Below are 18207 nucleotides of genomic sequence, written 5' to 3'. Positions count from 1 at the left end.
TACTGTTTATTATTGCTGAGGAGGTTTCAGTGTAATTCTGCATATTGTCCATTTTTCCAAAGTCATATTTCCTGAATAATTGTCAGTTAGTTGTTAAATGTGTTTGTCATGAGTGACTTTGAGCACTTTTCTCCTCAGAGAAACACTCTGTGGATGAACGACGCTCTGCACTGATCCACAAAGTGAGTCATGTCACATCTCTGATTCAGTACAAGACAGCAGGCTGAAAGTCAGAGGACTAAAGTATCATCAGTTCTCATGTTGAGTCATTTTTCTCATGATTTCTGCTGGATGTTTGTGACAAACTGAAGCTTCATTCAGTTTGACTTCTTCAGCAGTAATTTTCTGCAACACTAATGTCAGGATGTCTTTACCACTGAGGATGAGCTGAGGAAGTGTCAGCATGTACATTTGTCCTGACTCTTCAACAGGACAGAGAAATCTGAAAACATCAAACACTTTCAGATTAAACAGGAAACTTTATTCTACTTACAAATATTAATAAAGAATGAAAGATAATGTGAAATCAGGGAAAGATTCTTGATGGATATATTTCAGTTTTTATCTGCACAGTGAGAGAAGAACTGCAGCCTGTAAAGAAAAAGTATTCAAACCCATAAAAGTGGATCACAGTTTTATATTTTCTTCATTTTTTTGATAAACGTACCGCAACTAGTAAATAGGCGCTTGTGTTTGGCTAAATAAATATGTGACCCCGTGATTGTGTTTATTGTTCCAGATGGCAACAATGGCAGCTGTTAAACATCTGCTTTTAGAAACTTTGAATGATTTGAGTAATAAGGAGCTCAAGACATTTCAGAGGCTCCTGCAGACGATCATTCCTGGGTGGAATCGGTCATATTTCTCATGGAGGTCGAGTCCATCATCAACCAGAGTAGTTATAGTGAATCTGATGGTGGATAAACGTGGTCATCAGTCTGTGGAGGTGACCAGAGAAGTTTTCATGCGCATGAACAGAACTGATCTGGTGCAGAAGTTACCAGAGAGCAGCTCAGCATCCAGAGGTAAGACCAACATGCATGAGTGTAAACTCTGTGTCATGTTGAAATCCCCCAATTCTTTGAATCTTTGGGCTGAAGGAAGGACAATACTCGGTGTATTTATGCTCAATCAACAATCATTTATTTCCATACAATTCAACACTTAAGAGCATAAGAACCATCATGATGGGGAGACATGCCTGAAGAGGGTCACAGCAAGTCTCAAAATGGTGACGGGTTGCTCAGCTTTTTATAGTCTCTAGTGGCCCCCACCTAGTCGTAAAAGCCTAAATATTCACATTCTTTCTCTTTTACGGCGCCTAAGTTATGACCTCGGCAGTTGTTTCTCTGCTTTCTGTAAGGTGGGGATGTGGAATGTGGTCTGTCTATCTCCCCTGTCTTAGACACAGAGTCTCCTGCTTACAGCCTTCTCTTCATGATTCAACAATTAAGCATGTAATACATTCACAGCAGATCAAGGATACAGAGTGATGCACACTTATCTAATAAACTAATAAGTGAATATGTTCTTTTAACTCAAAAGTATAATGAGAACTAAACTACATACAGATCACACACTCTATATTAAAGGGTATAATATGATCTACAGCAGTATCATACTTCAACTACTTTGATTACATATATAAGGTAACATATAATAACAGAATAATCTAATAGTCATCAACAGGTTTTTGTGTTGGTGGTGTCATGGTGGTGCAGTGGTTAGCACTGTGTCCTCACAGCATGAAGGTTGTGTGTTTGAGCCTCCTGGTTGGCTGGAACCTTTCTGTGTGGAGTTTGCATGTTCTCCCTGTGCCTGCATGCTTTTCCTCAGAGTGCTCTGGTTTCCAGTCCAAACACATGCTTGTTGGCTTTATTGCTGGTTCTAAATTAAATGTGGGTGTGAAAGGTTGTCTGTCTGTTTAAAACCTGAGGTGGACAGGTGTACCCTCTCTCATTATCACAGCTGGGAACCCCCAGTTACTTTGGTTGGACAGGATGGAGGGTTTCTTTGTTGGGTTCTTATGTCATTTTATTTAGTTTCACATGATTTTCTCTTTTAAATCATCTGTGTCGTCTGAAGGCTGATTCTACTTGGATGTGTGATGATGTTTGAATCCTCAGAGTTGATGGTAAATGTCTTTCCTCCTCAGAGAAACACTCTGTGGATGAACATGGAGCTGCACTGTTGAAGAGAGTGAGTGTGACTTTAACTCAGCTTTTACAAAATAATAGTTTTTAGTATTGATAGAAATGAAATAATGTTTTCTTATGAAACTTGAAGTTTTGCAGTTCATAAAGAGAGTGAAGTAAATATCAAAACCGCCAGCTGTCTCTTCAGTGATTATTCTAAAACATATAAATATTAATGAAGACATCTTTTTTAATTAATATTTGATATTTCTACTACAGATTCTCTTGGAAACACTGAATGAATTCAGTCAAAAGGATCTCAGGAAATTTATTCTGTTGCTGCCGTTCACGTGCTTTAAGATGAGCCTGCCACAAATACAGATGTATCCAAACAGGACAGAAGACCTTGTGTATGTGATGGTGGATGAACTTGGTCATCAGTCTGTGGAGGTGACCATGGAGGTTTTAACAGACATGAACAGACCTGATCTGATGCTGAGGCTGTCAGAGAGCAGCTCAGGTGAGACCAAACAAAGTTTAATAAACAGATTTTCATAATTTACAATAAACTTGTTTAAACAACTTCTAATCAACAAACATTAAAATAAACAGGAAACACAACAGACGTCCAAAAATAACTTTGCATAAATCATCAGAGCTGAATCCAACCTTTCTCTCTGTCTCTGTCTTGTTCTGACATCACTGGTGAGAATATTTGGATTCATCAGCTTTTGATCATCTTAGACGTCACTCAGCTGCACGTCCTGCTGAACATGTTGTTCTGATGTTGAAGCAGCACTGCACAGCATAAAGTGATGAAACAGCAAACATGTGGACAGTTAGAGGATGATTTTATATGTCAGCATAACATCATTCATTTGAATTCTTTGTGTCTCAACAAGGACGAAAAACTGAAAGAAGTTCAGAGCTTGAAGGTTGTCAGAGCCTGACGGTAATCCCTTCCATTCATCCATTTATTGCTAAAGTTTCTTTCTTTATAAACATGTGTACTTATTGACTAAAGAGACTGTCCTCTGCAGCAGGACTGCAGTGATTGGACTAAACTTGAACCTGAGGTGAACAGTACAGATGCAGACGAGGCTCCAACTTACAGGTAAATCAACTTCCTGAATGCTGCAGCACAGCAAACTGGAACTACAGGAAACAGTTCAGCTTTGGATTCATTCCCAGAGGAAATTCTTCATTTTGCATCCGATTCACACGACTACTCTCTGTGTTTCCATTCACTCGGTTGTTCCTTCATGAGTGTGTATTTAATTCCTGTTTCAGCCTTCAGTCTGCAGCAGGACACTTTGAATGCAGAGTGTCGGGCTTGCGCTGGGTCTGTAAGGGAAAGACCAGCTTTCAGTACCAGTTTAGATCTTGGGAGGGACACATGGAGAGGATGGAGAGCAGACAATACATGCCTGCAGGTCCTCTGATGGACGTCACAGTCACTGCTGGGAAGTTAAATGAAGTTCACCTGCCACACTGGATCTGCATCGGTAAGAGGACATGAAGGAAGACTTTCAGATGTTTGACATTTCTGACAGTGAGCGCACAAACTGTTATAAACTGTTCTTCTCACCATGTTTGTGTTGTTGTGTTCTCCTGCAGATGACATCCCTGACATATTGGACACGTTTGCAGTCCTTCACATAGATGACTGTGGAGATGTTGTGGAAAAAGTGTCTGAGGTCACACCAACACATGTCAAGTTAACGGAACCGATTTTCTCTCCGAGAGCGGTCCTGATGAAACTCGGCGTTCCTGTGAAAATCAACTGTAACGTGTTGATCTATCAGACCAACACAGCTTTCCTCACATTGCATGTTTATCTGATCCCACGTGATCCTGGGCTACAGCAGGTTATTACATGTTTCACAGTATAAGATGGACAATGTGCAACAGATAAATCAGCAGACAGTAATATTATAATATTGGATCCCTGTAGCATCTTTACAGACACACATATAAACATATATATTCTCTCGCTCTGTAGACGATGGACCGGAGAGAAGTATCCTGTGGATACAAAGTCATCCGAAAGCCACATCCAGAAAAGTCCTTGAAAATGTTTCATCGTTTCATCCTAAGAGCAGATTTGGATGGTGCAGAAATCTGTCCTCAGGTATGTTGAATTTATTTACTGCTCATTTGATCCCAAAACAATTAATAAATCTGTGTATGGTCAGTAAATATATTAGTCTGTTTAAATTATATGAATGAATAATCATCAGATTTCTCTCCCTCAGTGGAAAAATATCTTGCAGGTTCTTCCCTGACTTTATCTTTTCATTCTTTAACAGGCGTTAAAGCTCAGATATGAAAGCAGAACTCCAAATTTCTTTGAAGTGTACATGAAGAATCCAGACAGTGACTTCCAGCTCAGACTGACGCCAAAAAAAGAGCTTCAGTCAGTTTGGACCCGCACTGTTAGAAAAGGTAAGATTTAAGCACGTCTACAAAACTGTATCATCACTGTACCACGTTCACTTTGAATATTTATTTTAGCGATCATTATGCAACACAGATGGCAAATGTTCCTGGCATGGTCCTGGGTCATTTGACCCAGCGTTTTGTGCTTATTATTGTTATCATGATCTTCTGTTCAAGTTCATTCTGATTATGTGATCGGGTTTAGACTTTTTAGTTCATAGGGTTTTGGTTCTGTGTACCCTCTGTTCTCTGTCTGTACCATGTCTCTGAGTCTGTGCATTTCCTGCTTTACTTTGCGCCTCATCCCTCATACTACTCTGTGTGTTCTGTTTGCCAACTTGCCTGCCTGTTAGTTTTTGCTTTCCCAGTTTAGCTAGTTCTCTGTCATCTCAAGAGTATTACCCCTCTGGTTGCCCCTTCGGGCTCCCTCTTGGGGTGGGCTGCATGCCCTAACAGGGACGTGAGAGCGTGAGCTGTGGGGTGTGGCCGGGCTAGCCGGAGTGTCTTAAAGAAGTGTCCACACGCCACGACCAAGGGCGGGTCTGGAATATGTAACGGAGTGGAGAGAGAACCAAGGTTACAATGTAACCATACATTTTTTGTTCTGTGTGCAATCCCTCAATAAAGGCGTGTTTTTTGAGTTCGCTTGGCCTCCGTGAGTCCAGCTCTTGGGTCCACCATTCCTGCCTGCTTTCACACAGTCATGACAGTTCCTGTGATCTCTTTATGCTGGTAACTAAAATGTGAATGAAGAAATAATTCAGATATAAAATAAACACCTGTTCATGGTGAAGTATGTAACTGATGTATTCTCACCATGAAGTAAACTCTCCTGCTGTCTGACCATTAGCTCCAACATGTGTTGACACTGAGCAGTGAGTTGTTGTCTTTGCACCAAACTGCACAGCTGTGCACGGCTGATTTCCTCCAACAGAGTCATGATGGTGGTGTTGTCCTCTAACTTCATGAAGATATTCTCTCCATGTCTGTGAGTGCAGTCATGGCTGTTCAACATGAACAGGAGGGTGCTGAGTGCACGACCCTGGGGGGCTCCAGTGTGGCCCTAGAGGGGAGGAGCTGTGATTACCAGTCTGAACAGCAGCCTGTTTGACAGGAAGTCCAATATCCAGTTGCACAATGTGTTCCTGAAGACCAGAGTGACGAGTCTGCCAGTCAGCTTCACAAACAGCCTGCTGAGAGAGAGTTTGTTATATTTCAGATGTACGAAGAGAGAGTGCAGGGCAGTGAAGACGACATCATCTGTGGTTGTATTCAGCTAGACGACAGTTATTATTAAAGCTAACGCCTGGGGGCGCTATGGAGCCGTGGACCAAGATGGCAGCATAAAGTGGTTGCTCCGTGTAACCTGCATTAAAAACCCAGAACAACCCAAAACTAGAAACTTAACTGCTATTGGAAAATGTCAAAAACGACTAATCTCAAGGACTGTGATATTTTCACCCGAAAACGCGGTTCCCAAAAACCAGTTAAAACCGATATTTTGGCAACGCCTGAGAACAGCGAGGGAGCTGCTAGCGCTAGTAGCATGGGTGACCTTAGCACGGTGTTAGCTGAACTTCGGTCGTTGCGCTCCGAGTTTAGTGTATTCGGAACTAAACTGGACAGCATAGATAACCGTATGGGCGAAATGACAAAGTCGGTTGCTGCTTTGGAGACAAACATGACGGAGGTAAAGCAAAATGTTGCTGCAAATGCTACACGACTGGAGGAAGCTGAAAATAGAATAATGCCGGCAGAGGAGCTCCTGGGAAAGAGCGTGGCCGATCTCAGCAATGCCATGAAGCGGATATCCTACCTGGAGGCAAAAACCGACGACCTGGAGAACCGGGGCCGAAGGAAGAACCTGCGGCTATTTGGCCTCCGGGAGGGCGCCGAGGGTCAGCGGCCACTGCTGGAGTTTATAAGGGAGATGTTACCGTGCTGGCTTGAGACCGACAGATCGTTCGTTATTGAGAGGGCTCACCGCACCCTAGCACCTCCAAAGCCAAACCAACACAGAGCTGTCCTTATCCGATTCCTGAACTTCCAAGATCGGGAGTTTGTTTTCCGCTCCACAAAACACAGTAACATCGAGCACGACGGAAACAAACTCTTTTTTTGCCCAAGATTTCTCAGCTGAGACCATCCGGCAGCGAACCGAGTTCAACGCGATCAGAAAATTGTTTGCCGACGAAGTAGTGTTCCGCGGTTTTCAATATAATCCATACAAGATGAGGATCCTCCACGATGGGAAGATACGCCTGTCTTCCTCGAAAGGAGGCCAAGGATTTTCACCGTAGACACACTGGACAGGACTAACTGTAGCGGTGAGCGTTTCACTCCCTGAACTGCAGAATCAGCTGCTCATAACTATATTTGGCCTTTTGCTACTCATTGACTTGCCATGTTATTGGACACAGGAAGTTTTTTCTTTTTCTTTTTTAGAGGTTGAAAATTTTCCATTACGTTTTAAAAACGCCACTACAAACGTAATTTTTCGTTTGTTTTTCTTTTTTCTCTCTTTCTCCCTCTTGAACACAACAATGTTACCTACTTTGGTTAAACTTTTATCCTTTCAAGTGGGATTCTGTAAGTTACAAAAAGGACACTGCCATGGAATTATTCTAATTTAGTGGCTAGTCTGATATGTTAACACATATAAGTTTGTTATGTTTGAATATGGTGTATGCATGGTTGACGGACACCACTGTTGCCTTTGTTGGGTTGGGTTCTTATAGTTCAGCTATTCCCCTTTGTAGTGGAATAGCACAGCCCCTAGTTTACTACTCTGAGTAAGGGAAGGGGGGGGGGACTTTAAATGTTATGGGTCAATGCCAGGGTTTTTTTTCTCTATTTATTTCTCTGTTTTATTTTATTCAAAGTTTACTTGTCACTTTTGTTTACTCAACATCAGCATCATGTGTTGTTATCTTAATATTACAGAATGAAAACCCCAAGTATGGACCAACTAAACACCCGCAATATCTCTGACATAAAAGTCACTAGTTGGAATGTCCGGGGTCTCAGGAAACTAATCAAACTGAAACAGGTTATAAGCAGGATCAAGCAATTGAAATCAAAAATAGTTTTTCTTCAAGAAACACATCTGACAGACTGTGAACTAAAGTCTGTGAGGAACAGATGGCCTGGCCAGGTGATCCATGCATCATACAATAGCTATGCAAGAGGTGTAATTATTTTGATTCATAGAAGCATACCATTCCAAATGACAAAAATAATAAAAGACCCTGCTGGTAGGTACGTAATCACTCAGGGTACCATCCTTTCTATTACTTTAAACTTGGTGAGTCTCTATGGCCCAAATGAAAATAAGCCCAATTTTTTTGAAGATCTGTTTCTTACTGTATCTGCTTGGCAAGGACTGTATATAATTGGAGGAGACTTTAACTGTACTCTCAATCCGAGTATGGATCGCTCAACAGGTTCAGATACATATAAAGCACAAACTAGACAACTAATAAATCGATTTATATCAGATATCAACTTGGAAGTGTGGAGAGAACAAAATCCTGATAAAATAGAATTCTCCTGTCATTCAAGTATACATAAATCCCGCTCACGTATAGATTACTTTCTTGTCTCAAGAGAACTTTTATCAAGGATCAAACAGTGTCAGTATGATAGCATAGTGATCAGTGATCATGCAGCTATCTCAATGAGTATCCATCTAGGAAAGTTCATCCATAACCCCCCTCACTGGCGGTTTCAAACAAAATGGCTGCAGAATCCTGAGTTTGTTAAATTTATAGAGGAGAAGATAGAAAATTACTTTGAGTTAAATACAGATCAAACTTGTGCCTCAGTGAGATGGGAAGGATTCAAAGCATATATTAGAGGTGAAATTCTTAGCTTTACGAGTACAAAGAATAAACAGCAAATAAAGCGAATGGAAACCCTGGATAAACAGATTAAATCTTTGGAATTAGACTTAAACGTTAGCGACGACTCAACAAAACAAAGTGAGTTGCTACGTCTGAGAACTGAATATAATAAATTATCATCTGATGCAGCAGCAAAAAGTCTAATGTGGCTGAAGCAATCTTATTATGACCAAGGAGAGAAAGCAGGTAGACTTTTGGCATGGAGAATTAAGAAAATGCAGAGTGAAAGAGCAATTAATAGTATAAAGACCTCTTCGGGGAATGTAACAGTAGATCCATTGGAAATTAATGACAGCTTTAGAGAATTTTATGAAAAATTGTATAAATCAGAATGTGCTCAAACCTCAGAAGAACAGGACATATTCTTAGATCAACTTCAGTTTCAGACGCTAACAGAAAACACAAAGCAGGAATTAGACAGACGTCTAACTACTGAAGAGATATCACAGGCTATCAAAAGCATTAACAGTGGTAAAGCACCAGGGCCAGATGGCTTTCCGATTGAATTTTATAAAAACTTTCCAAGACAAATTATTAATTCCACTTTTTAACATGTATGAAGAAGCGTATCAAAATGAAGCTCTCCCACCCACTCTGAGACAGGCAATGATTACTTTGATACTGAAACCTGGCAAACCCCCTGCAGAGCGTTCATCATTTAGACCAATAAGTCTGATGGGGGTTGACACTAAAATACTTTGTAAAGTTTTAGCAAGGAGATTAGACCCCTATATATCACATTTAGTTCATAATGATCAAAATGGCTTTGTGCCAAAACGTCAAGGGTTTCACAATATAAGAACGGTTCTAAATATAATTCACGAGAAATTTGATGCTAAAGATACAGCATTATTATCACTTGGCGCTCGTCAAGCTTTTGACAGGATAGAGTGGTCATATTTATTTACTGTTCTCCCAAGATATGGATTTGGAAACAATTTTCTCAAATGGGTTAAACTTTTGTATACAAATCCCAAAGCTAGTGTTTTAACAAATAACATAGTTTCTAACCCTATTACAATGGAGTGTTCCACTCGCCAGGGGTGTCCATTATCTCCAATGCTATTTATCTTAGCTATAGAACCCCTGGCGATGACAATTAGAATGAGAACTGACATATTTGGTGTCCAGTTAGGAGATCAGGAGCATAGATTGGCTCTGTATGCAGATGACCTGATAGTGTTTCTGACTAGGCTGTCCATTAGTATACCAAAATTAATGCAACAAATGGAGTTATTCGGACAATTCTCTGGCTATAATATAAATGATTCAAAATCCTCAATCCTATTTCTGAACAAGGATGAAAGGCTAAATCCTATTATACAAACCCCGTTTATTAATGCAAAAGAAGGATTTGTGTATCTTGGAGACATTGATACCATTGTAGCAACAAACTATGATCCTCTGATTAGTGAAGTGGAGGAATCTCTAAATAAATGGATGACAATGCCCATATCAGTGATTGGCCGTATAAACATGATTAAAATGAATATATTGCCCAAATTTTTATATCTCTTCCAGTCACTTCCTCTGCCTCTTCCAAAATAATTCTTTGATAAACTAAACGGTATCTTTAATAGATTTATTTGGAATGATAAAAAACCTAGACTAAGACTTCGCTTGTTGTACCTACCATATGAAAGAGGGGGGTTACAACTCCCTAATCTTAGACTGTACAGGGAGTGCAGAATTATTAGGCAAATGAGTATTTTGTCCACATCATCCTCTTCATGCATGTTGTCTTACTCCAAGCTGTATAGGCTCGAAAGCCTACTACCAATTAAGCATATTAGGTGATGTGCATCTCTGTAATGAGAAGGGGTGTGGTCTAATGACATCAACACCCTATATCAGGTGTGCATAATTATTAGGCAATGTCCTTTCCTTTGGCAAAATGGGTCAAAAGAAGGACTTGACAGTAGGGCTGCACGATTTTGCATAAAATGAGAATCACGATTTTTTTGGCTTAGAATTGAGATCACGATTCTCTCACGATTTTCTTTTCCAGTATAAATATTTATTGCACTTATTAACTGCACATCAACTTCGTAACACTTGAGACTGAACATAAAAACAATAAATAAACATAAAAACAAAACATGTCTCATGTTTTGTTGTTGCTGCAAAATGTTGTACTGCTTGAAATTCCGTCTCCACCGTTGCTCGACGCTGCGTGTATAGAGCAGGTAGTGCAACAATAGAAAAATAGTTGCGGGACGGCACTGTGTAGCGTTTGTCTAGGGTGTTGATCATTTTCCTAAATCCCTCGTCTTGCACAGTGTTGATGGGAGCCATATCTTTGGTCAGGTGATAAGTGATAGCCTCCGTAATTTCTTTGTGCCTGCGGGAGTTCGACGTGTATAGGGAAGCACTGTATAAGGTTCCCGTTATTGATGTTTGGGTGGTTGACCGGGACGGATTTTCTCCTGTCACTTTCTCGTCATCCCTGACGTGCTCTCCGTTGTTTTTTCCCTGCTAATTTTAGCATCACACGGCACAGCTTCTGTATCACGTGGTATAAGGCTCCGCCCTTGTCATTTGTTGAGCAGGAAGAGTGAGCGCTTGTTTTCATGCAGATTACATCCCGGATCAAAATGCGGTACAATCGTCGTCGTCTTTTTTTTTTTTTTTTTTAAATCGTTGTCATTTGGAAATGAGATCGCACATAATAATAATAATGGATTGGATTTATATAGCGCTTTTCAAGGCACCCAAAGCGCTTTACAATACCACTATTCATTCACTCTCACATTCACACACTGGTGGAGGCAAGCTACAGTTGTAGCTACAGCTGCCCTGGGGCAGACTGACAGAAGCAAGGCTGCCATATCGCGCCATCGGCCCTTCTGGCCAACACCAGTAGGCGGTAGGGTAAAGTGTCTTGCCCAAGGACACAACGACCAGGACAGAGAGCCCGGGGATCGAACCGGCGACCTTCCGGTTACAGATACGCTTCCCAACCCCCTGAGCCACGGTCGCACGGTCATACATAAGTATGAATCGAGATCGCGATTTTCTAACAATTAATCGTGCAGCCCTACTTGACAGGCTCAGAAAAGTCAAAAATAGTGAGATATCTTGCAGAGGGATGCAGCAGTCTCAAAATTGCAAAGCTTTGAAGCGTGATCATCGAACAATCAAGCGTTTCATTCAAAATAGTCAACAGGGTCGCAAGAAGCGTGTGGAAAAACCAAGGCGCAAAATAACTGCCCATGAACTGAGAAAAGTCAAGCGTGCAGCTGCCAAGATGCCACTTGCCACCAGTTTGGCCATATTTCAGAGCTGCAACATCACTGGAGTGCCCAAAAGCACAAGGTGTGCAATACTCCGAGACATGGCCAAGGTAAGAAAGGCTGAAAGACGACCACCACTGAACAAGACACACAAGCTGAAACGTCAAGACTGGGCCAAGAAATATCTCAAGACTGGTTTTTCTAAGGTTTTATGGACTGATGAAATGAGAGTGAGTCTTGATGGGCCAGATGGATGGGCCCGTGGCTGGATTGGTAAAGGGCAGAGAGCTCCAGTCCGACTCAGACGCCAGCAAGGTGGAGGTGGAGTACTGGTTTGGGCTGGTATCATCAAAGATGAGCTTGTGGGGCCTTTTCGGGTTGAGGATGGAGTCAAGCTCAACTCCCAGTCCTACTGCCAGTTCCTGGAAGACACCTTCAAGCAGTGGTACAGGAAGAAGTCTGCATCCTTCAAGAAAAACATGATTTCCATGCAGGACAATGCTCCATCACACGTGTCCAAGTACTCCACAGCGTGGCTGGCAAGAAAGGGTATAAAAGAAGAAAAACTAATGACGTGGCCTCCTTGTTCACCTGATCTGAACCCCATTGAGAACCTGTGGTCCATCATCAAATGTGAGATTTACAAGGAGGGAAAACGGTACACCTCTCTGAACAGTGTCTGGGAGGCTGTGGTTGCTGCTGCACGCAATGTTGATGGTGAACAGATCAAAACACTGACAGAATCCATGGATGGCAGGCTTTTGAGTGTCCTTGCAAAGAAAGGTGGCTATATTGGTCGCTGATTTGTTTTTGTTGTGTTTTTGAATGTCAGAAATGTATATTTGTGAATGTGGAGATGTTATATTGGTTTCACTGGTAAAAATAAATAATTGAAATGGGTATATATTTGTTTTTTGTTAAGTTGCCTAATAATTATGCACAGTAATAGTCACCTGCACACACAGATATCCCCCTAAAATAGCTAAAACTAAAAACAAACTAAAAACTACTTCCAAAAACATTCAGCTTTGATATTAATGAGTTTTTTGGGTTCATTGAGAACATGGTTGTTGTTCAATAATAAAATTATTCCTCAAAAATACAACTTGCCTAATAATTCTGCACTCCCTGTATTACTGGTCTGCACAACTGCGCTCAGCCATGTTCTACTTTTCCACTGAGACACCCCTGGCCTGGTTACAAATTGAACAAACATCAGTAACAAATCTTCAGTTAAATCTGTATTTATATTCTGCAAGCCTGAGCAATTTAAAAAAAAAAAGACAAATAACCCTTTTTTTAAAAAACACAATAGATGTTTGGTATAGGGCCCATCAGTATATGGGAGATAAGTATTCTATCTCTCGTTTTTCACCTATTTGGGGCACCACATGTTTTAAAGCAGGAAGAGCGGATGGGGGTTTCAAAATCTGGGCAGATAAAGGTGTACAGAAGGTGGCAGATCTTTATAAGGATGGCAACCTTCTTACATTTGATCAGCTATGCCAAATATACAGCATCCCCAAAAAACATTTTTTAAAATATCTACAAGTTAAACATTTCATTATGTCAAAATATAAACAGATTGTATCTGAGCCACCATTATCACACTTGGAGAATGTCATACTTCAAAAGCCAGTGGGCAGAGGTCATATCTCTTCAGTTTATACAGCTCTGTTAACACATGATGGGGAATCTGCCACTGACAAATTGGACGCATGGAGGGCTGACATCCAAGAGGAGATACAGGAGGTGGACTGAGAAACTGCATGTTTAAAAGCCCAAAGACAATCAATTAATACAAGGATGAAACTCCTCCAATATAAGTGGTTGATGAGAACTTACATAACCCCAGTCAAACTGAATCGCTGGTCGCCTGTCATCCCAGATAGCTGCAGTAAATGTTTAGACGAGAAGGGCACTCTGCTCCACTGTGTATGGAGCTGTCCAAAATTACAACAGTACTGGAAATTAATCACGCAAACTTTATCTAAGATTGTTGGAGTAAATATACCTGTTGAAGCAAAAATGTGTGTGTTGGGTATATCAATCAATCAATCAATCTTTATTTATAAAGCACTTTTCATACAGAAAAAATGTAGCACAAAGTGCTTTACATAGTTAAAAGCAGCCCACCCCACCCTCCAACGCACTCCCCACACTCTCAATACACATATATCCCCCCACCCCCACCCACACACACATACACACACGCGCACACTTAAAGAGTAAAAATTGGGCTGGGCTCGCATGAGCCAAGTGAGGAAACATTATAACAGAGAGCCATCTGCACCGGGAGCCGGTCACAGACCGCAGCCTCCGGGCTGGGCACACAGCAGGAGGGAGGCCAAGGAGCCCCCCAACCAGGCTAAGAGGACCCCAGAGACCCAGCAGCCATGGTCAATAACAGCCCCGGTGCAGAGAGCGCCCTCCGAGGAAACACTGGAGATATGGGTAAAATGATAAAATAAATAAGAACAGGATACAATATAAATATAAATAGAGTAAGAAGATTAAAAAATGAATAAGAATAAAATCAATAAATATTAGGTAAATCCTAAATTAATAATAGAATAACAGGATAGAATAAATAAGCATAAAAAATAAATAAACGCTAAGTAAAAGCTAAATTAAAAAGGTGGGTCTTGAGCCTGTTCTTAAAAACATGCACGTTCTCTGCGGCCCTGAGCTCCTCCGGCAGGCTGTTCCACAGACGAGGACCGTACCACTGAAAAGCTGCCTCTCCGTGAGTATGTGTCCTGACTTTAGGGACAATCAAAAGGCCAGTACCAGAGGACCTCAGGATCCGCGAGGGTTATATATCCAAAGAACTGTGATTTTAGCACCAGACAGCTAAAATTAATTGACTTTGGCCTCCTGCAAGCTAGGCGCTTAATATCTTTGTATTGGAAGAAAGTGGATGTACCCTCAAGTCATATGTGGGTGAAGGAGATGGCATCATGTATTGTATTGGAACGACTTACTTATATTGTCAGAGGAAAGGGAGTAGATTTTGAAGAAATATGGTTACCTTTAACTGAGTTTCTGAGACATTATGAAGGGAATTAATTTAGAAAGTGATACTTGGTGCTGAGTTGTGGGTTTCTTTGTGTGTGTGGGGTTTTCTTTTTGTTTTTTTGTTGTTGTTTTCTTTGTTATCTGTTTCTTTGTTTTTGTTGTTTTTATTTTTCGTTCGCGTCTTGCTTTGTTTGTTTTACCGATGCTGTGCACCGGTTTTGTTTTATTTTATTATTTATTTATTTTTATTATTATTGTTGTTGTTTCTTTTAATTTATATTTGTTTATTTTGGGGACTATGTTCTTTAACCCTTTAAGACCTACCATAGAACCAAGTCCGCCAGAGCTTATATTATATTTTTACCTGCTGTGGAGCCATTTTTGGGAGCATTTCAAGTTGCTATACATCAATACAACCATTATAGCCCAGATTTTAATAATATGTATTCATTAAGTGCATAGTAATTACATAAATTGCAAAAAAGTGCAATAAACTACAAAAAAAATTGAAAATCGTTTTTGTTTTTTAACATATATTTCTAGTTAGAGAAATTTAAGAGGCTTATCCCTCAAAACTGTAAATACAAAAAAGTTGCACAAAATAGTTTCCACCACAGGAAATTTATTTTGAGTGTCTTCATAGTTTTATTTTTGAAATACACCAATTTTTATACACTGCAGGAAAAACGAAAATAAATATTATACTGCAAATTTGCAAAAAAGCAGCATATGCATCAAAATAAACTATTTCCAGCAGTGCAATATGAGTCCTCAGCATCCCAGAAACGACACAGAAAGTCATAAAGTCAAAGATAACTTTTAAAAAGACGAGTATAGCCTCTGAGGGCCTGATAGTAAAAAAGACTACATTTCCGCGAAAATGACGTCACTTCCGGTTTCGGGCAGGTAATGGCGGAAATGCAAAAGTTCGCGCTGACGTCTATTCCAACGTAGGAAGTGTTATGAACAGCTGATCGGACCGGCACAGCGTGTTTCTGGAATATTATGTTTTTGTTCCTGCAAGCGCTTTTTATGCAGTTTTTGCAAAGCTTTATGTGGAAGGAAACCGTGACCGAGGACAAGCTGATGGCATAAGATGTGAGTACAACTCCTCCGGTTTCATATGCAAAAAAAATTTTTGCGCTAGCTTACGTGGTTGCAGTGCTACTGGGATTTAAAAATAGTTACGCAAAACAGAGCGTGCCCGCGCCGACCGGCTTTAAAGGGTTAATATAAATCTCATGTTAACTGTACTATTATTCTTTGCTTGTTCTGTAATATAAAAGTCAATAAACATAATGTTTTAAAAAAAAAAAAGCTAACGCCTACTGGTAGATCAGCCCAGTAAATACGGTGTTTCTGTATTTTCACTGGTTATTTTATTTCACTTTCAGATGAATACCAAAGAAGTGGTAAAGTACAAGGTAAGATGTTTCACATGATTTGTGTATAAAAAGAACTGCACTTTGTGTTTGGCTGTGGTGGGTTCCCTTTGGTATGACAACATTAGTGCTGAATATTGGCATCCAATAATCAGACGGTGTCAGAGAGGGGAAGAAAGAAACAGACTCAGGCAGAGGCAGACATCTGTTTGACTGGTTTGAGGGTGAAGAGGGGAAAAAAGCAGAAAGATACCGAGTTAGATTTGATTATGTACAAAGTAAAAAGAAGCACAACAATGAATCAGTCTTTAATGTTTAACACATATCAGTGAGTTCTGTTTGGAATAGTACAGAGATGTAAGCTATGATGGATTAGTCTTGATTATCAACATATGTGATGAATCTCTGCAATCTTTCCTCAGAAAACCACTTTGTGGATAAACACAGAGTGGAGCTGATCCAGAGAGTGAGCAACATCGAGCCGATTCTGGATGAGCTCCTGAAAGAAAAAGTTATCCAGCAGGAAAGTTATGACAGAATCAGAGCTCTGCAGACCTCTCAGGAAAAGATGAGGGAACTCTACAGCGGTCCCCTGAAAGCCGGCAGTGCCTCCAAAGATGTCTTCTACCAAATCCTTCAGACACACGAGAGACTCCTTCTTAATGACCTCTGCTGAAAGGACGTTTGCTGAAATCCATTTTGTGTTCTACAGTGAAAGTATTTACAAAAAGGAAATGCTGCCATTATGTTTCTGTGTTTCTGATGTAAACATAAGAAATATCAGACTCTTTGTTTTATGCTTTAATATGATGGTGGGTGGATTTATAACACTGGTTATAATTTGGACCTGGTGACATCATACAGGCTACGAATGTTTACTCTGTTGTTAATAATTACAGGTGCTGGTTGCTGTACATGAATCCTGAAAACAGGAAAGAATGAGACTGGGAGACGTGTCACAGCTGAGCTTTCATCCCACTTCACAATTTGTCTTTTGCATATTTTATATTTTCAAAACTTCTTCACACATTCAAATGACCCCCCCCCCCACAATATTCATGCATCTAAACATTTTATAGACAGTATAATGAGTCAGAATTGAAATAAAATGTATTTTTATAATTTAGTGAAGCTGATTTTGCCCATAAACACATTCTGCTGCTGCATTTATGACAGGATCACTCCTTCAATACCATGAGTTTCATTAAAGCACAACAGAAACTTCCACGTGTGTAGAAGAAGAAGTTTCTTGTGGTGATCAGACTTATCAGACTTTTACAGTTTTTGTATTTTCATTTTGTTTTGAGCTTTGAAGATTTTTTTATTCCTCACTGTTGGAGTCAAATTATTGAATGTTGTCATTGTGTTTCTTAAATTTGTAAAGTCTTGGTTCAAGCAGTTGGATCAAAGACATTCCTTTGTCTCGAACCACCTCTCCAGCCAATGTGGTGCTGGGAGAGGCTGACGTGGGTTTTATTGTAGATACATCCTATCTGACAGATCTGTTTCTTGTGTTGTAAGCTTCCTGCTTTTATGATCCTTTTGGTGAGCAGGTCACACAAACGCACCTCAGTGACACACACGTGTACACACACACACACACACACACACACACACACACGTGCACACACATACACATAGTGCCTTGTCTTTTAGAACCATTGGGGGGTTTTTACGGTGGGAGGTGCTTGTTTTGTGTATTGTAACAGTTTTCTTTTTCTTCCCGTTTGGCTCTTTTGCCATCAGAATTATTGTCTAAAGGCGAAGAAAGATGCCCAACGGATTTACTTTACCAAATTGACCATCCCAGCTTTGCCGTAATGGTCTATTTGATTCACCTTTTATTGTTTATTTTATTTTTTATTTTCACTTGTTAAATACGGGACAGACTTGAATGAGGAAAAGAAAGGGGGAAAGAAAGAGGGGGGAAAAAACAGCGGAGAAGAGGGACGGGGATAAAGGGCAAAAAACAAAAACCAACAAAATAAGCAGACAAAAAATACATATATCAATCACATGGATCACCTGTTGAGAAAGAAAAAAGAAAACTAGAAAGCGAAAATTTCGGAAGAAATTTTAAGTGTGCCTATGCCACCGC

The 18207-nt window shown here is 40.3% G+C and overlaps 1 protein-coding gene across 4 annotated transcripts in view; it reads left to right on the top strand.

Annotated features, from left to right (window-relative positions):
- The window catches only part of LOC120733129, a 63632-nt gene extending 46018 nt beyond the window's left edge, over window positions 1–17614 (top strand). For all 4 annotated transcript variants that reach the window (XM_040031170.1, XM_040031173.1, XM_040031171.1 and 1 more), the window contains 12 exons: window positions 139–182; window positions 740–1025; window positions 2156–2199; window positions 2415–2655; window positions 3038–3087; window positions 3176–3249; window positions 3426–3640; window positions 3753–4003; window positions 4138–4266; window positions 4445–4580; window positions 16122–16151; window positions 16532–17614. In XM_040031170.1, the coding sequence (XP_039887104.1) occupies window positions 139–182; window positions 740–1025; window positions 2156–2199; window positions 2415–2655; window positions 3038–3087; window positions 3176–3249; window positions 3426–3640; window positions 3753–4003; window positions 4138–4266; window positions 4445–4580; window positions 16122–16151; window positions 16532–16785 (1754 nt within the window). In that variant the 3' untranslated portion in view covers window positions 16786–17614. The remainder of the gene's footprint in view (window positions 1–138; window positions 183–739; window positions 1026–2155; window positions 2200–2414; window positions 2656–3037; window positions 3088–3175; window positions 3250–3425; window positions 3641–3752; window positions 4004–4137; window positions 4267–4444; window positions 4581–16121; window positions 16152–16531) is intronic.
- Window positions 17615–18207: the final 593 nt, after the last annotated feature.

The sequence above is a fragment of the Simochromis diagramma genome, unplaced genomic scaffold, assembly GCF_900408965.1.
Source record: "Simochromis diagramma unplaced genomic scaffold, fSimDia1.1 OVJJ01000361.1, whole genome shotgun sequence".
Classification (NCBI taxonomy): domain Eukaryota; kingdom Metazoa; phylum Chordata; class Actinopteri; order Cichliformes; family Cichlidae; genus Simochromis; species Simochromis diagramma.
Note: the sequence above shows the minus strand (reverse complement) of the source record. Positions and strands in the feature narration are given on the sequence as shown.